This window comes from Syngnathus typhle, linkage group LG9 (assembly GCF_033458585.1).
Source record: "Syngnathus typhle isolate RoL2023-S1 ecotype Sweden linkage group LG9, RoL_Styp_1.0, whole genome shotgun sequence".
Classification (NCBI taxonomy): Eukaryota; Metazoa; Chordata; class Actinopteri; order Syngnathiformes; family Syngnathidae; genus Syngnathus; species Syngnathus typhle.
The window spans coordinates 2,883,564-2,903,560 of record NC_083746.1 but is presented as its reverse complement, the minus strand read 5'-3'; the positions used below and the strand labels follow the sequence as shown (position 1 = coordinate 2,903,560).

Genomic DNA, 19,997 nt, shown 5'->3' with positions numbered 1-19,997 from the left:
TGTTCCCGCCGTGGAACCGTATTGATTGAGCAGACGAGAGAAAGCGGCGAGCTTCTTTCACATGTTTATATCAAGGCCGCCGCGGGATAAACAGCCTTCACTTAGTTCCTCTCTTACCGCGCTCAAGGCCCAGCCGGCAGCGCTTATAAAAAAAAAAACTCCCGTCTCAAGGAGAGATGACATGATGTCTTGTTGCAAACGCGCCGTCGCACATCAAGCGGCGGTACGTCGACAATACTTTTGACTTGCGTCCCTGCATGGGGCCAAGTTTACTTTGAGCTCGTCACGTTACCCCACTGGCGGCTTTTGCTTTGCAAATAAAGAAGTAGACATATTTGACAGATGTCACGTCTCGTCCCCAGCCGTTGCACTATGTGTCTCTGTTGTCATGGTTTCTATCTGTGCGCTCGCCCCTCCCCTCCTGTGTGCCCATGATGAGTTGGGTTATTCTCACCTGTCGCTTGTTACCTGTCGTGTATATAAGACCTGTCTGCCCCTCACGCCGGTCGGGTCGTCGCGTTGTTGTTTAATGTCTTCATGTCAGTTAGTCCTCTAGTTATTTGAAGTCATGTCAAATTGCTGAGTCTGTTTTTGTGTTTTCCAATTAACCCTGATCCAATCGATTTGTTTGCCCTGCTCCATCCGATCCATGACAGAATGTTTTTTTAACTCTTTGTACTTTTACTCCCTCCACTTGATAACAGATATTTATTTATTCCTGCCTTTGTTTTTCCAACTTCCTCATATGTGATTTATGTGTGCGGTTGGAGTGTTATTGATTTCGATTTTACGATTGAGATCTCATTGATTGTGTGTTATAGAGCGGAAGAAAACGAAGACGGCAGCAACAGGAATGAAAGACGGCGGGTGTCTACGACACCGTCTGACTGGTAAGAAGCGGAAATCGTTTGGCTAATTGTATCTGCTAGGCTGTCGAAAGCTAATTCTATTTTGACAATAGGGAGTGAAGTGGGAGAAACGGCAACGTGTACATATTTTGGTACCGTAATTTTCGGACTATAAGTCGCGTTTTTTTTTTCATAGTTTGGGTGGGGGGGCGACTTATACTCAGGAGCTCACATTTGATGTGAATTCATCCGGAATATTCTGCATTCATATTTTCATAGGTTGAAGTGAAAAATAGTAAGAAAGTGAGTTTTGATCACCAATTCAGACACAAGATGACAAAAGAATGTCATAAACCAAGTCAGGTAACAACACGCGTCACAATGTTCACAGGCTGAGATGGGAAAAACAGGAAGCCAAATTTAAAAGTGGCCCAAAAAAAAAAGCCCTTAAATTACTACAGATTGTTTTATTGGCCTGAATTGTGGTGCTAAGAAGTGTCAATGTTAATCTAAAAAGTTAATTTCGTGCAACCACTTGACAAAATAGAATTGAGTATATTCACCTTATTTTTCAGTGTAGATAGCCACAGTTTGAACTCTGGGAGTTTATTATTTCCATGATTTCCTCAGGGAAGAATGTTTAGAATTCAACGTTAGAGGTTCCACTGTAGTAGGAAAGTTTTGCTACTCCTCACCGCCTATGAAATCACCCACAAGTGGCACGTGGCCAAAACGTCAGCTTGCTCAGTTCAGGGAGTTAGTCGATGAATTGAAATGGGCAATTTTCTTTTATCAAAAAGTGTCTTTTTACTGCTAGTATGAATTCCTGCCACGGGGCCCCTGTATTGTTTTTTTTTCCCCTTGCGTGCTTGTTCAGCACTCAGTGTTTCTGGAAGGTGTGACCTCACTAGTGAAATCGAGAGGTCAGCGTGACCAAAAAGACGACGGCTCCCTGGCACGTTCCCGGCAGCTCGGCCTTGGAGAAGAGCACAAGGTTTTACTTTTTGTTTCTTTCAGCTTTGACACACACAAGCACTTAAAGGCAGCATAAGAGGACAACTTTGTATGATTCAAGGCTTTGCATTAAACGGCTCCTCCTGCAAAAGTCTTGCGAAGCATTGTTTGTTGATTTGTTGGGCGCTCTTCTGGCGGTTGCCATGGCGACTGCCTCCATTTTCTCTCATCGCAGCGGCCGACATAAAGGAGCGTGTCCTTGTCTCCATAATAGTTACAAATTGAATACTGCACTCTCCAAGGACTTGTGTCAACGACTTACAGCACTGTGAAAATGTGTTCGTGCATTAGAGAAGACCAGCTGAATAAATAGCAACTTTTTGGAACTTTTTAATTACGTTTTTTTTCCATAGTTTTCATCTTTTTTTTCTGTCACTGAAAAGGCGTTGAAAAAAAACATTTATAATTTTTTGTCACTGAAAAAGCATTGGAATAAAAAGAAACAAATGCCAAAAGCATATCAATCAGGAAAATTGAATACGTTGTAATGATAAAAATGTCTTATCGACCCATTTCATTAGGTACCGCTCCTGTATAGAACTTCAGTAATTAAAACGTGAAAATTAAAACATAGCATCAATTTAAAAAAAAACTATTTTTAAAACACTTGAAATAATCATGTATGATATTTGTACACATAATGAAAATTTCCCTATATTTGTCCCTTTGACCAAAAACTAAAACTATATTTGGGACTGACTGGACTGGGAACCTCGAATAGTTTTTGAACATTATAGAAATGCTCCCTTTACCACACTTGATCAGTTTAAGTTGTAGGAGGACATGATTTGGCAAAAACATTCACACACTCATCTCTGCTGCTCATCCTACAAATGCATGTTTCTATTATCGAGCATCATTTAATGGAGTGATAAACGTGGCAGTTACAACAAAGATCTAATCTACCAAACACGCTTTGTGCCGTAGTTATCAAACATAGTATGACATGTTGTTTACGTCCATTGCGGATCCCTCACCAGATGTCTGTTTCCCTCGTTTGGTAACAGTGTGACGTTCAAGGTCGCTTTGCTCGGCGCAAGGTCACGTGGCGGGCTCGCAGCAAACAAAGCGGCAGATGTAGCCGTGTCCTCATTGATATGCTCCTCAAATTCAGTCAACTTGAAAAGCCAACAACAACTGGTGAAGAATAGCAATATTGATTTAGGAACACTAGTTGGAATTAGTCAGCTGTGTGAACTAGTTTGCCAGTGCAAGGTTCTACAAACATGAGGGGGGGGGGGGGGACTTTCAGGTTGGCATTAAAGACGGCATTGTAACAAACTTACAAGCAGAAAAATGATCAAATCAATGCTAACATGGGCGGGATGCTAAATACAGTTCTAGGTATTCACAGTGCTTCACTTTTTCCGCATTTTATTAGTGAGAGGCAAGCAGGGAAGGGGTGGGGCGGTAGGTGACCAAGAACCACATGGTCAGTGTGTGGAGAGAGGAGAATCTTCCAGAAAGACAAAAATCCACCTGCATGGTAGCGTGCCCAGATGAAATCCATTACTTGGAGAAAAAAATATATCGAAAACATGGCCGTCCACCAGTAGTTTGCCAAAAGAAAGATATTCTCTGGTCTCATGAGCTAAAGATTGCACTCTTTGGTGGGAAGTCCAGGTGTGATGTCTGGAGGAAACTAGGCACGGTTCATCATCTGACCCGTATCATCCAAGCAACGTGCTGCCAGGATTGTGGGAAAGAAGATGGCAGAAATGTTGAGATATTATTGCTCCAGAGTAGTCAGGACTTCAGAAGATTTACCTTCCAACAGGACAACGACCCCAAGCACACAGCCAAGACCACAAGAGTGTCTTCAGGACGACTCCGAGTATGGTTGAGTTACTCAGCCAGCGCCCAGACTTGAATGAATGAAACATCACTGGAGTGATCTGGAAATGGCTGCGCACCAACGCTTCTTATCCAATCTGACGCTGCTTGTGTGTCCAGGTCCGTCTGCAGTTTGCCTGACCAATAAGAGGAAGCATGGAGATAGGTCATGTATCAAGATGAAACCAAAGTAGTGTATTGTGGTGTTGACTCCAATCACCATGTTCGGAAGAAACCATCCCATCGGGTTGGAAATGTCATCACACAAAAAAAACTGCGTAATTTATTTGACTTGATGGTCACTGTGCGGGCCGCTCAGAAACTATGGACCGTGTTCTGCTCTACTCCAAGCATGGACTCACAAAACTGCAGAACAGAGGTGGGACACTGCAGATGTAACGTCCTTGATCAACTCTGTGGTGAACATATGCTACGGGGACGCTAGCTAATTAGTCAAGGTTGAGTAGAACCCCAGGCTGCGTATGTGTGTGTGTGTGTGTGTGTGTGTGTGCGCCAAGGTCAAACTCATGAGTTGAAACCATAGCGCTATAAGCCCCCACAGTGGCACTTTGATAGGCAGCACACTCAGGCAGTCAGCTACCACCTCAGCTCCACACTTTTATTTCCCTCCTTTGTTCACTTACCGCACGGTGATGCTACACTAAATCACAAAAGACTTACCGTTCAGGGGCGGAGTCATAAAAATGAGTTTCAGACATGGCGCCAATTAAAATGTAGATTGCTCCTCCACGCGGCCTCCCGCACAGTACATGTCTGCATATTCCATTTACTTGTTTGCCCCTTCTGTTTCTGTCCTTCCTGCTTTATTCATTGCTCCCACCGTGTGATATAACAGCGCTCGTCTACGATAACCATCAGACACTCACAAAAACATGGAGGAGGAGAGGAGAGGAGCGATAATTTATGTCCCTCTTATCTTGCTCTTTACTGGCCTCGCTGTGACTACCGTTTGAATATTTGGAGGACGAGGTCATGTTTGCATAGGGAGCTAAATTACGACAGTAATAACAGCGACGGCTGCCAAGCGCTGCAAAAAAAACAAAACGATGGGAGGAGGCTACATGGCGGTGTTTCGTGTTGACAGACCAAGGTGAGGCGAGATTCATATTTTTACAATGGAAATAAAGGGAAGAAAAGGAGCGTGACAAGTTTATTTTCCAAATAACGTCACAGAGGAGGATATATAAAGTTGTCTTTATGAATGGAAGTAATGTTTTTTTGGGGGGGTTTGTCCTTCATATCTCAGTGAGTCATCTTGACTTATGGTGCAGAGGGCAAATGCGTACTTGGAACTGTGAGACGACGGTTCTTGGAATTGAAGCAGATCTAAATGGGACAAGAAAACTGCAGTGTTGCCTTTTAGTCTCTTTATTCACCAATAGATGTTCGGTCCCGTGAACACATCACTCCTGTTCTCCACTCTCTTCACTGGCTCCCCATGAAGGAGCGTATCATCTTAAAGATACTCCTCCGACCCTTCAAAGCCCTTCACCACCTGGCTCCCACTTACCTATCCGACCTCCTTGTCCCCTACTGCCCCAACCGTTCCCTCCGATCCTCCAATACTTCACGTCTGACAGTCCCCAAATCCAAACTCAAATCCTTCAATGACAGAAACTTCTCCTGCACATCACCCCGAGTCTGGAACTCTCTCCCCCAGTCTGTCTGTGACTCACCCACACTCGCCATATTTAAGTCCCGTCTAAAAACTTACCGTATTTTCCGCCCTATAAGGCGCACCTAAAAACCTAAAATCTTCTCAAAAACCAACAGTGCGCCTTATAGTCCGGTGCGCCTTATATATGGACCAAATTCCTAAATTCAAACTGGCCCGAAGTATTGTGTCATGAAATCAATCATAAGTGGCCCGCTGAAGACTATGAATCATGACTCAAAAAGACTATGGATCATTATTTTATGATTATAAAGTAATTTGTTCCGTCTGAAGTTGAAATAAAAAAGATAAAATGGAGAATGATTAAAAATCTGACATGATGCATTAATGGTGCGCCTTATAGTCCGGTGCGCCTTATATAAGGATAAAGTTTTAAAATGGGCCATTCATTGAAGGTGCGCCTTATAGTCCGGTGTGCCTTATAGGCCGGAAAATACGGTACCTCTTCTCCCAAGCTTATGACCTCCCCTACCCATAACTGTTTTCCTCTTCTTAAATTTATCCGATTGTTTAGTTATCGGACAGATTAAAAGCAGGTGTATACCACGGGGGATAAAAGGCCGACAAAATGGGGTCACCCGTGTGCATCCGCATGGCGAGCAATATGCTCATTATCACACGACTCTTGCTCGCCTCGCAAGGTCATGTGCTTGGGGTGTTGGGAGGGGATTGCAGCCAAGGTCGCCGGGCTCTCGTGCAGCCTCGAGGGGCTAACTGACCAGGAAATGTTCCCTCCATGGCAACGGAGTTCTCATTAAACGTTCCAGCAAATTGAACATGTGAGGCGTAATCTGGAATAACATAGGTGCCTCAAGGCTGTAGCCACAAACCAAATCATTGTTTGCATCGATATTGTGTGCACGCCTAATCCTGTAAAGAGTTTTAGACTGTCGTTTGAGGCCTTGAAAGTGTTTTGGAAGTATCAGCAAGCGGAAAAGTAAAATGGAAATATATAAGTAAATAGGTTATGATTGTGCTGCTTTTACAAGGCAACGCACTAAAAGCTTTTTTTGAATAAAGGCGACGCGACTGCGGCGTTAAAGCCACAATGGCAAGAGTGGCGAGGACCTTGGGTTTGATATGAAATCACATGACCTTGTCTCCGTCAGCCCACATGTTAAAAGCTCTTTGTGAGCAGAAGAAAGTGCTTTGGAGACGCGCTGAAAGGATTCAACCTCCTCTGTGTTTTCATTGCATTAGACAAGCTTTTTTTTTTTTTTTTTTAAACATGATGTATGTATGATTTTTATTAATCATGTGCAGACAGACAGATATACGGATGGATGGATGGATGGATGAATGGATGAATGGATGAATGGATGAATGGATGAATGGATGAATGGATGAATGGATGAATGGATGAATGGATGAATGGATGAATGGATGGGTGGGTGGGTGGGTGGATGGATGGATGGATGGATGGATGGATGGATGGACGGATGGATGCATGGATGCATGGATGCATGGATGCATGGGTGGATGGGTGGATGGGTGGATGGGTGGATGGGTGGATGGATGGATGGATGGATGGATGGATGGATGAATGGATGCATGGATGCATGGATGCATGGATGCATGGATGCATGGATGCATGGATGCATGGATGCATGGATGCATGGATGCATGGATGGATGGATGGGTGGATGGATGGATGGATGGATGGATGGATGGATGGATGGATGGATGGGTGGATGGATGGATGGATGGATGGATGGATGGATTTTCTTTTTTTACTTTTAGCTGGTACTTTTACTAAGTAAAGGAGGATTTTGATGACTTGTACCTCTACCACAGGTATTTTTAGTATTGGTACCTAACATAAGGAGGAATGGAAACCGGCCCACTTGGACCAGACCTCCTCTTGGACGTACGCAAAGTTCTGTCATGGGTGAGAGTGAAATCCCGTTCTGACTTTGCAAAGACTCCGTCACAATATGTTTGCGTCTTCTTACTTGCGACATCTTCCTCACCACCAAAGTCACAGCCTTGGCCCGCCACTGAACACATGCACAGCACTTTATAAATAAAAGGATTGAGTTGCGATTACTGCCGGAGCATCATTGAAATGGTTATTTTTTAGGACAGGGTGAGCTATTTGGGTGTGTACCTGGAATGTTTGGAGAAGAAAGGCAGCCGCTAGTTTCTCTGCGGCCTTGACACTTCCCGGGTTTCCAACAGCCGGCGGCCGGCGCTCAGCTCTCTAAACATGCCGTTTCCTCCCGCTGCTGTTGTGTTTGAACAAGACCCGTGGAGGAAGGTCGCCAGTGCACCGAACTGCAGCCACGCAGCGCCTTCCTTCGAATGGGAGGAAAAGGTTGAAAAATAACGTGGTGAGTCTGCACTCAGCTGGTCTGCAAATCACACAAGTGCCACAGCATGATGAGCTGATCTTTGTCTCGCCTCTGTGAAACCTTCTATGAAACAGTCGCAAGCCAGCTTTGATTGTGATATCAAACATATTCGCCAACTTGCAATTAGTGTTAAGCATACTTTTGCCAAACCACATCTGTTTGATCCTTTGAGGATCTCATACTTGCTCATACTTGGCAGTTGTTTATCTCACCGAATTGCAACATTGTATTATTAAAACTAAAATGGCCTTGAAGTAAGTATCAAATGGAAATGACATTGTTCAAAACAAATTTGGGTCTTTTTTTTTTTTTTTATCTGGGATTGCTTTATTCCTCTTGATATCAAACAAGAATGGAAACATTTTATTCAAAGATACAAGGGCGAGTTTTGTTTGGTCTTATTCTGAGGAAGTGGCCGAAATATGTTAAGCAGGTAAACAAAACTCACAGTAAGGACAGTATGAACATTCATTAAAGAAACATGAAATAGTTGCAGAATGTTAAGTTGACCCAACTCCACCAAACTTTTTTTCCCCCCTTCTCAGACAATTTCAAAATAACCCCTTCTTTTGGAAAAAATATAATCACAACAAAGACACAACTTGAAAAGTTAACATTTGAATGAGTTTGACACTATGGTCTACTTAATTCTAAGAAAGTGTCATTGCTCTTTGTCCTGGTTGAAGACCTCCTTGGATCCGTCACTGGAGATCTGCAGGAAAGGTGTGCTCATCTCGCTGGACTCAGCTTCACCAGCCACCCTCAGCAGGCATGACATCACCATGTCCTTGGCCATGCCCGCCTCCAGATTCCCATCCCGGCTCAGCTGCAAGGTGATCTGGTCCAGGCTGGTCAGGACCATCTCTGAGGCCAGTAGGGGGCAGACAGGGCCTGAATTCCTGGCCATGTTCTCCATCATGTACTGCTGGTACAGGTCCAGAAGCTTCTGTTCCAGGTAGCCGTTCAGGAGGGAGTTGGTGAAGGGTCCCTCGCGGCCTTGGGAAAAAAAGCTCCGATCTCGACCACTTCCATGTCTCCAGTGGTTGGAGCCTCCCCTGAGAGACAGCAGGAGCCCAATCTGTGTAGCTCGTCTCGGAGGGGAGTCTTCTCCAGGCGGGGGGACGTCACAGGACTGCAAGAAGGGACCCGCCGCCTCGGTGTCGGCGTGCACCTGATCCGAATTGTCGGCCGACAGGGGCAGTACCTGGTCTCCTCCGATGTGGAGGTCGCTGTAGTTCTGGCAGATGCTCTGACAGAAAGATGGAACCAGGAAGGTGGCGTCGCCTCCCAGGCGAGGAGAAACGACCTGGATTCCCGGAGAGTTCTCTCTGACTGGCTGTGTTTTGTACAGATCCAAAGACTCCAGCTGGGAGAATTCCGGAGGATTCTCGCCGACCATGCCCCGCTCCTGCTCGGACGTATTGTGATGACGATGCACAATGCCGCCTGTAGAGCGGGGAGAAGATCCGACAGTAGTCTCCTGGCTCTCGTACTGCGGGTGGCACGATTCTTCTGCTTCTTCGTAGGCCATGCTCAGCAATTTCGCTTCACAAAGCATCCCTGCAATGCCTCAGTGGGTGGTAATTTCCTCAACGATAGAATTTGAAAAAGTTCAGAAAAAAACGATGAAGAGAAGGAAACCTTTCTTATACCATACCATGAAGCAAATGGCGAATCTAATAGTCTGCTTGGTTCTATGCATCCACCTTGATCGGAAGCAAGATTTTTTTTTTTTTTTTACAATTACTCTTCCCCTTTCTTAATAACCACAGCTGCAGCTGGCCGCGTTTATTTCCACTTCAAAATTTTCTGGGGAATTTAAATGAGAGGACTGGACATAACCTTTATCTCCCAGTCGGTACACAAAGCTGCATTTCAACACATCAACTAGTTTAATTACAAGAAAGTAAAATCAGGTTGGAAAATCACTGCTGTCCAAGAAAAAAATATATATATCAGGAAAACACAGTTGGATTATTTTCCAGGAACACAAATGTTTTTATTATTATTATTATTAATTATTTTTTAGCTGAAGCAGTACACTTTATGTCAGAAGACAATACTAACCCTTCATGATCGTATTTTCATGAAATAACGTTAGTATAAATTTCACCCTATCTCTCGTATATGCATTCATTGTCATTAATACAACGAATTTAATGTTTCATTTCTGGATTGCTCCCAGCTGTACTAAAAAGAAAAAAAAAGACTATGTATTAAATGTATCGTATAATATAATAGAATAATATGTAACTTCTATTTTCATGAAATGTTGGTATTCTTAGCATTATTTATTTTAAGTTACTATTATTTTCTATATTTACATTTTACATATTCCAACTTCAGTGGAATTGGGGACATATATTTTATTCCCTGCCTAATATCACGCAATTTAGAAGCAATTTTAATTACTGTGAAAAATTCCATTTAACGTATTCAGATGTTTTAATCTCATAATGGCATCCATTTAATTGCAAGGGGTTTTTCTTTTTTTCTTTTGCGCTCGTGGAAATGTTTATTGCATTTCTTTAAAGAAATTATACATTGATCAAATAATCAAACGAAAGCATGATTCTTAAATGTTCATTCACTGATTTAATTTTATACTCATATAGTACCACAAAAAAATAGTTCTTTCAAATAACACCTGAGGGCTATTCAGTCATGATTTACGGCTTGTGTCTTAGTTAGCCAGGCAGAAGTGAAACTTTAGTAATGTAACCACAAGGGGCCGTTTCCTTTGAGAAATCATTTTGCGCTTGAGCGTATAAAGTCGAATCTGCATCATTCAAAAGATAAATGAATTGGGATCATTTGGATGAATTCACTTTACTGATCGGTGAGACTTTTTCTAAACTGCACAGCACCTTGACTGCTTTTAAGAATCCTCAAAAGGAAAGTTCCAATGAAAGAGCTCAGGATACACAAGAAGGCACTTACTTCAGCGTATTAATAATGAAGGTCGTGCTTACGTCACCTTCGCATTAAAAACAAGGGGCTCTTGCAGCTTGGATGATGTTTCATAACCACAATAGTACTGAATCGCGGGGTTTCGTAATAATTCCTCCGTGTTTGAAATTAATTTCAACTAAACATAGGAAACTTGTGGATTTCTTTTTCACACAATTAAAGAATGCAATAAATGAGCACAAACAAACGTATTGATCGATACATTTTTGGATAAATGATGCTTGAGGGTCTTAAAAGACCCTGAGTGATAGTGACAATTACTCTGTTATGGGTCAGGACACCTGAACTGGGCTTGCAATTCAATAGTGTTGTCTTACAGAGGCCTCTCTGTTGCCAAGCAGCAACTGATAACATTGACGACGGGATCAGGTTGAACAAGCCACCATCCAGCTTCATGGACAGCCGTAATTCAGGTGCTTGCTTCACTTATCTTCTGAGAGAGGAATATGGACCTCAGATAGAAGCGTTGGATTGTTTAGAGGGATGTTTAGGAAGATCAACCATGTGTTCCGTCCCAATCATCACGGGAAAAAAGAGCAGGATGGCTTCGGGCCGGATTACCACAGCGCCTGCACTGTCAGGTTGGTCCGCAGTACCTCCATGCTGCTTGTGGGAGAGAGGACCCAGTCTTCTGAGAGTGCCACGTTGAAACGGAGCAAGAGCACCGTGAGCGTGGAGTCCAACTTGTACTACTACCACAGGCAAGAGGACCGCGTGTGGCTTTACTCCCATGAGCAGAACTGCCTGGAGTATCTGCAAGCGTTGGTGGCTCTGCGGCGACGCTACACAAAGAGTGTGAGCGACTTGAATAAAGGGGATATCAAAGCCACCGTGTCTTCCAAGAAGAAAGCGGCGCCGCCGGCAGCGCCAAAAAAAAAAGTACGTTTCCACTTTTTTGGATCCAGAACAAAACTAACAGACCTCAAAACAAAGTCTTCCTATTCTACCGCAGTACTAAGCAACTTGTTGACAGGTATCGAGAGCAACGCCGTCGGCTCCACCCATACCCAATGTGGAGGACACGCTGCAATTTCTAGACGAGGTGATTGCGAGTTGCGACAGTGAACCTCATCGCAAACCTTACTCGGATGACGGCCACGCCGACGTGGACTTTATAGGTGACGTATTCCCTCTGTGATCACTGTCATATGGCGTGGATATTAATATGACTGATAGAGAGACTGGTCGTTTTTGACAGGTGACAAGGTCTTCTTACAAATTTATATACATACACTGTAGAAAAAGTGGTTAAACCGCAAGAGATGTCAAGCTTGAAAATGATGAGCTTGGAGGAACGCTGGTCTAAAAAAAAAAAAAAAAAAAACGACCAATCTGTTCCAGTGCATTGAAAAGTATGAAAAGAATCATTGACCACTTTATTAGGTGTGTCTGCAACATCTAATTAGATTTAAAAATATATGGGCTGTCTCAATTTTCACGTTTACCATCACTACAATTTGCATATTATTATTACGAGTGGTGCGGAACTGCATCAAATTGAGACGTTTGCTTTGGCTTTTTTGTCTGCGATGAAGTGTACCTAATGTTTTGACAAGTTTGTGTAATATCTTGTGAGAAAGTATATGCAGGGTATATAATGTTGGATAACTGTGCGCCATAAAATATCTGAAATTACTTTGTCTTGGTTTGAGAGTGTTGTAAATTATGCCATTTTAATCAAGGGTTGATGGTGCAAATTGAATTATGCGTGTCCTGTAGCGCAAGGTTCTCATCTAAAGTAGCTGTTTAGTGCTCCATATCGTCTCACTGTGGGTGTTTAATCAAATGTGACCTTGACATTTCCAGTGTTCTGCCATCAGCGTGGGAGAAATAAGGTCTTTATCAGTGTAATCAAAACAGCAGGCTTGGTGGTGATGTCAAGCGTGTAAAAAAAAAAATGAAAATTTCATGCCTGCATCGACAAACCAGTCAAATAGAACTTCTTACCAAACCATTAATTTTACAGTTTAATAGTTGCAGAGCTTAAACGTATAAGATGAGCCTTAATAATTAATTGTGCAGTGTTTGCATGTATTCAAAAAAATTATTAACATGTCTGTGCTCATTTACACAGATTTAGTGAGATATGTTTGGAATATTTGGACTTTTTGTGTCCATAGAAGAAGTCTTCTTTCTTTGAGTCCAGCTCATTAAAAAAAGACAAGTGTTGCATTTAGATTTTTGTTCAGTTGAAACTTATTTAGATTTGGATGTGCTGACTATTAATTATTATTATTATTATTATTATTATTATTATTATTATTATTATTATTATTATTATTATTATTATTATTATTATTATTATTATTATTATTATTATTATTATTATTATTTTTAATGACACACTTTATGATCTGATAGTGACACTAAATCAAAAATGGACACAACATAATGATTGTTGTTGACTGTATCTCCCCATACAGTGGCGTCCAGCTCAGCAGAACATGACCTCCACTCCAACTGGGTCTTGAGGGTTCCTCGGGTGGCAGGTGACAGGCAGCAGGAGGATGTTGTTGTCCGTGCCAACAAAAAAGTCCCCAATAAAAAAACCAAAAGCGGGTCGACCAGCAGTAGGTTGCGCCTGCAGAGGAACCCCATCCATTTGCCCAAAGTGGTGGAGAGCGCCTTGCAGACACTTCGTTTCAAATCCAAAAACTCATGAAAATGCTCATTTGAATGGATCGAAAAGTTTTGAAACGTGAACACAAGTTAGTGACATCTAAAAAAAAAAATGTATGAGGACAGTTATGTCCATCTGACTTGTTTGTTCGTGTCTTGGGCAGAACAACTGTACAGCGCCCTCTGCTGGATATGATGGGTTGCTAGTTTATACAAATGTATGTAACCATTTTGAAGACGGACACCTAAATTTGAGTTTATTTTGAGGATAATGTATTTTGCGGGAAATTCGTTAGAGAGAATGTAGGGCCGGATTTTTCGGACAATAAATAGCTCTGAGGACTAGTCAGAAAAAAAAAATGCATCATGAAATTAAAAAATAAAACATGCAAGTGGCAAATATGTCACATTTGCGCAAATTAAAACTTTGATGACCACACAATTACTACTCTGCCAATTTGTACGAGATAGAAAATATTTCCAAATATCTGTTGTAAAAAAATTGTAAAAAAAAGAAAGAAAAAAAAGACAAATGTTCGCCCCTTTATTTAGGTTAAGCTCTGGCTACATATATGTAAAAAAAAAAAAAAAAGTAGAAAATGATATACTGTAGTGCATCATTTTTTACTTTTCTTTTTTTTTTTCTTAATCTGTAAACACAAGTTTTTGGTTTGGACCTAGACACATCCAAACAACCAAACCTGCAGCCTTAAATTTAGCAGAGGTGATTATAACAGTGTTTTTGGATGTCAGAATATTAGACCGAGTGAAGTGTCAAAGCAAGCCTGAAAGCAAGCACATCAATGATATTAGGAGGGATTTTTCCCCATTCAGCAACTCTGAATCTTTTATTACATTTTCTTTTTTGAAGTGGAAAAAAAAATCCAATAAGTTATGATGAGATTTCAAGCAAGAGCATTTCTGAAAGGCATCAAAAAAGAAAAGCGCAACAACAATAGCTCCGAGGCAAATGCTTTTAGTCTTGTCTGTTTGAGCTGCCTTCGCCAAGAGAGTTCAAGGCTTTTACACTTGGGAACAAACTGGTTGTTATTTAGGCTGGAGGAAATATAGATATATGAATGTCTAATCATTTTTGCAATTTTAATCCGAACAAGTGAATCTCTCCAAGCCTATATTCAGGGTTACATTCTGTTTTTCCAGCATTGGGAAATACAATGCTAATCAATTTCAAAGTGAGGCATTAAAAAAATACACAAGTGTGCTCAATGAGGACAGACCACCATCATCAAGGGCAGCATTGGCTGTCATTGGACAAAAATATTGAACCACCTAAATGGAGATTTCATCATTCTTTCAACAGACAAGAAAAGAATATAGTCTTCAATACTCTACATAAAAGTTCGGAACATCCTTGGTAATTGTTTATCTGTAGTCTTCAATGGGGTCACAGGTGAACTGGAGCTGAAACCTTCGACTAGTTGCCTGCCAGTCACAAATAGACAACCATTTTACATTCACACCTATGGATGGATTGGAATTATCATTTGAGATCAAATTGTTTCTGGGATGTGGAATGAAGCCCGCGTGCGCACACACATGAAGAAAATGAAAACTTCATGCAGGAAGTCAAAAGCCAAAACTGGCGTCCCAAGCCTCAGAAGTGTAAGATTAAAATTATTTTAGAAAATGTACATTAAGTTTGCATGATTAAAAGATGGTCAATTGATCCATTTTTCACACTTCTAAAAAATAATCAAATACAAAATGTCAGTTTGCTGCATTTTAATCACATGCAACAGCTGTACATGTTCAAACTAGAGACTTTTTTTTTCAAGTGCATGGTCACAGTTCATTCAAGAAATTGTCACAACATAACAAAAAAAATCATTATTATTTTGTAACTTGATATTTTTAATACTGACCAGGGAAAAGCATAAAGGTTGACTGATGTGTTTCAGTAAGGTCTGCTGTTTTGGTTTGCAACAGTTTGGATTAGCACAAATTCTCAAGTGCATTTCTAACCTGTAAATATCCGAACAAAATTGGCTGGGAATGGCTGAATTCTGACTTTGACCGCAGTTTTTTTCTTTGCTTTCTTACAAAAAGGCCATGAACCAAATATCATTTCTTTTCCTCTTTCACTTTGGGGCGAAAGAAGGACGACATTGTTTTCATGCCACTCTTATCCACCTTTGCCAGATTCTTCTGAGCGGCCGTCATCTTCTTGGGTGGCTGCAAAGAGATGAAGAAAACATCGACCATGTCATTTGACCTTGGTTTACGACAAGAACAATCTCCCAAGGTTGAATGAGATGTCGCTCAAGAAGAGACCATCACTTTCCAAATAACCCACACTCACTTTGCGAGCAAACTCTCCGCTGTTGAATTTGGTATAGTCTTCTCCCGCCTCCACCGGCTTGTCGGACAGTTTCCGCTTCTGGCATACGGAAACAAATGTGTTGACGGACTACGTTAACATAACCATTTGAATTGAAGGTGAATTATACACAGAAATCATATTTATTGTGAGCTGTTTATTTGAATGGATTGGTAAATGGATTTGATGGATCAACTTAGATTTTCCACTTCTGCTACTTGTCATGGGACTGTACAAGTAACCGACAGTAAAGTCCGTGCCGCAATTCTGTAGATTTGCATAAAGTTGTAAACTTTCCGCTGTCTCGAAATGATCTGTTTTATTTGTCAGGGGGAAAAAAAAGCACGATAGGACAATGTTTTGCAACAAATTGTATAATATACTGCACCTTTGAAGGTGGTTCAGTCTCCTTTGGACTTGTGATCTCCGGTAACCTGTGTGGCAGCAAAACAGTCCTCGTTCAAATTCATATTTCCATATTTATCATGGCCTGGCAAGTTGTGCATGCAAACATACTGCAAGTGCTGGCGAAGTTCCTTGCTCAGGTCTTTGCTGATGTATTCTGATATCAGGCCATGGGCGTAGCCAAGGTAGTCCTCTGAAGTGTGGAGGCGATCAAACCAAAAAAAAAAAAAAAGTTCTTACGACTACATTCAGGACCATACAAAATAGTTGGTAATACTTTGTAACGGATAAAATGGGTCGTTGTCACCCTCTGCTGGTGCTACTGAGTACTACAAGTACTTCAGAAATCTAAGCACAGAACGGTGAAAATTTGAGGTTGAAGACAATCCGTTCCGAGACACCAAATTAATTCAGATTTGAAGACAAATTTCCCTCTAAAATATAGTGATGTAGTGTGCCTTTTCCCATTTTTATTTAAATCCTCTTCTTCAGAGGGGCCATCATCTAATGTAATTTAAAATGAAGAAACTGCGTTACCGTTACTTGACTCGGAATCCATCTTGACTCGAATATAAGAGGAGGACTGAACTCCCTCCCCCACAGAGATGTTCTTCTTCTTGAGCACAAGGACTGTTTTGTCTACCTAAAAAAAAAAAAATTCAATGGTAATCTTTATCTAAATATTGACTAATTCTAAAAAAAAGGATATACCTTCTTCTTTAACCAAGCCAGTGTTTTTTCTTGATTATATCGGTGAAACTTGAGGCCTCCCACCTCTAGGAAGAAAACAAAATACTGTACGTGAGGCCTTTGTCTGATTTTAAATATAAGCAACCTTGGGCAAATAATTTCTTAACCTTTTTCATCCACTACGTGATGCATGGAGGCCAAGGAACGCGTGCAGCTCAGCAGTCTGCTACACGCTGGAAACTCTTCATCCATCACCATTTGATCCGCCGGCTGGAACTTGCCCTAAACACACAGCCGTGGACATCGTTAAAGGAAGGCTTTTATAGAGTCTTTATGGACTGGAAGTGATTCGCTAGCCTGGAGGGAGAGTGAGAAACAGATATGTGGAGTGAAGGACAGTCGAGACGCTTAATAAACTGCAAGATGACAACAAAAACAATCACACTACAGCCTCAGTAAAAGATTCTAGTGGTGTATCTACACCACGGGGGGGGGGGGGGGATGCAAAAGCAATGGTGACGTCATGAAAAAATTAGGGTGCAATGATTGAGCATGTTTTATTAGGTCTTGTGAGAATTGATGGGTTTTTTTTCTTATTAAATTTTGCTAGTTAGAATTACAAAGGGGGGAGTATGGTAAGTAGGCTGTAGGTTCACCACCCCTGGAGTAGATGCACCCTGGCTGATTACAAACCTTTATTGGAGTCATAGCACAAATTTTACATTCGAAAAGAATTTTAGAGCAAGCCACCAAACAAAAATGTCACAAAGGGTTCTGCCATCTAGTGGAAGAGCATTTAATTGTCTGTTGTTAGATGTTGGAAGAATAGATCACTAAAGATACCTATTAGTAGAAAATAAATATGTTTCTGATTAAATAAATTAAATTTAAAAGAAAATTTGATAATTCCCATAAAATAATAATATGCCACAGCAGACAGGGATCACCAGAATAGGGTGAATGGTCTCTTACTTCTTTTGCAGATTTGATCAAATAGGGCAAAATGAGATAAAGAGGATCCATCGGTGTGACAAACAGCAGCCTCCCATCTGTGTAAAAACAGGAGCAGCTGATTAACAATAAATCCAATAAACAAAGGGATTCTATTCTATAATCATGAATGGATTTTTATCAAACAGTCAAAACAATTACCTCTCTGGACTGACTGGCCAACAAACCAGGAACGAAAGTCTTCTTCAAATGCTTTGACCTCGTAAAGTTGCACATTCCCAGCGCCGCCGCTCAGCATGTAGAGGGAACCTGCATCTGTGACAATTTTATTTTGAAAGGTAGACCAAAAGATACTTTTGATTCATTTTTTACCTTCATATATCCCTCTGCTTTTTTTTAACAATGCAATGCATTTTAAATCATCCTGAACTAATAATACATTCATTCTATCGTTAATAGCCTTGCCATTATGTAGCATCAGTGGGCCATCAGGATATCCACGTAAAAAAAATCCACGCCTCAGTTTAAACTGAAGATTTTGTGATTCAAAACAACATTTGAAAAAATTAGAAATATACAGGCACACTTTTGAATGAAATAGTGAAGCGTGTACTCAAAATGCACACAAGTACTTTTCGTCAGCGAATGGGGGAGATGGTCGGTGCACAGCGAGGATAAAACGACCAAAGATGTTTGGATATAGTCATATTAAAAAGCAGATACTATAAATGAGTTATAGATTGGTTCTTGTTAACGTTGCACCCTGAGACCAGTCCAGGGAGTACCTGACCTCTCATGGAAGTTTACTGTGTATGTTTAAATCAATGCAAAATACATTTTGACATGATTTTGAAGAGCACACTACACCTCAATATGATTACATTTGTTTTTCAACTATTTTAAACTGGAATATTGCTTGGAAAAAAAACATGATATTTATAAGATTTGAGTGGATTTCTGTTTATATTAAGGTGGTCCAGAAGTTCTACCTGTGGCTGGATTCCGTAATCTCACAAAGGTGGGGTCATTCTCCTTCATCTGGATGTCTATGACGGAGTCTGCATGGAGACAAAGTCAGGTATGTGACACAGATGAACATCTTATGCAAATGCAAACATATTGACGTTAAGTATTAGGGCATCTTAAAAAAGTTTCAGAAACCTCTGAAGTTTAAATGCCTTTTGTGGTGGAGTGCTAGCATGACGCTAGCGAACGAGTAGTTTCCACGGCCAAACGCATCGTGTGTTAAGCTAGCAATGGCAAACCTTGCTATGACAATTACCTGCAGCAATAACAACCCAGCTATTGTTCTGTACGGTGGGCATTCGCTTCTTTTTGGGGGGCATGGTGAAACGTGGAACCTGCTTGATTTGCACTGGGTTTCAAATAACGCGCAACGATACCGAAACCAAAACAAGCGATTGTGTGTTTTGACAAGCACTCAGAAAAGGCGCTTCTCTCCTCACTTCCGCCTTTTCCTCACCAACGGGGTGCTGTAGTTCACCACAGTTGAGGCTCTGCCAGTTTTTGTGAGCTGTTTATACAATGTCTTAATCACTTTTTGCATATTCAGTTGTATTTTAAAGAGTGTTGTGCGAATCGTTCGGATAAATTGAGAATCACACGCTATTCAAGCAGCGTATTGACTTCGGTTCCCCCTACTATATCATGCTTTGGTATGTGCGGTCGTGACGTCACGGCACTCTGAGTGTCGCTCATTCAGGCGCGTTCAAAACTAAACTCATAATAATAGTAATAATAGTAATAATAATAATAATAATAATAATAATGCAAGTCCATCTTTATCCTCAAATACAATAAAAGCACTAATGAACTGGAAACGGTGAAACATATATTAGAGGGTGCTTGATTACAATGTAACTTGATCAAATACAAAAATGTAATCGATTGTTATTGCTAAAATCAAATGTGTGTATGTTGCTAAGACTGTAGATCTTATGGAGAATGTTTTTTTCCGTAAATTAAACATAAATCAACATAACTTTTCTTTCATTCATTTGTTCTGTCATCCAGTCTTATCAAAGACAGTGAAATTAGATGAGTAAAGATTGATTTTCAAATATATATATATATATATATATAATGTATTTTTTTCCGTAAATTAAACATAAATCAACTTAATTTTTCTTTCATTCATTTGTTCTTTCTTTCAGTCTTGTCAAAGGCAGTGAAATTAGATGAGTAAAATCTGACTTTCAAATATTGGTTGTAGAATTTAGTCAGTGTGCAAATACAAAACATACTAATGATTATCTTTAAAA

At 40.9% G+C, this 19,997-nt stretch overlaps 3 protein-coding genes across 3 annotated transcripts; 1 reads left to right on the top strand and 2 right to left on the bottom strand.

Annotated features, from left to right (window-relative positions):
• Positions 1-8,047: 8,047 nt before the first annotated feature.
• Positions 8,048-9,447, bottom strand: LOC133160211 (TLR adapter interacting with SLC15A4 on the lysosome). Its single transcript, XM_061287860.1, has one exon. It carries the CDS (start codon positions 9,298-9,300, stop codon positions 8,404-8,406), a length of 897 nt encoding a protein of 298 aa, XP_061143844.1. The 5' UTR covers positions 9,301-9,447; the 3' UTR covers positions 8,048-8,403.
• A 1,635-nt stretch (positions 9,448-11,082) lies between these two features.
• LOC133160194 (uncharacterized protein C13orf42) lies at positions 11,083-13,694 on the top strand. Its single transcript, XM_061287840.1, has 3 exons — positions 11,083-11,591; positions 11,686-11,830; positions 13,136-13,694. Exons 1-3 carry the CDS (start codon positions 11,196-11,198, stop codon positions 13,372-13,374), a joined length of 780 nt encoding a protein of 259 aa, XP_061143824.1. The 5' UTR covers positions 11,083-11,195; the 3' UTR covers positions 13,375-13,694.
• A 724-nt stretch (positions 13,695-14,418) lies between these two features.
• Positions 14,419-19,180, bottom strand: rnaseh2b (ribonuclease H2, subunit B). The gene is made up of 11 exons (XM_061287308.1): positions 18,998-19,180; positions 18,705-18,773; positions 17,917-18,030; positions 17,737-17,813; positions 16,932-17,046; positions 16,786-16,850; positions 16,612-16,717; positions 16,186-16,267; positions 16,058-16,103; positions 15,652-15,729; positions 14,419-15,524 (listed from the first exon to the last, which is right to left on the bottom strand). Exons 1-11 carry the CDS (start codon positions 19,059-19,061, stop codon positions 15,414-15,416), a joined length of 927 nt encoding a protein of 308 aa, XP_061143292.1. The 5' UTR covers positions 19,062-19,180; the 3' UTR covers positions 14,419-15,413.
• Between the last annotated feature and the right edge of the window lie 817 nt (positions 19,181-19,997).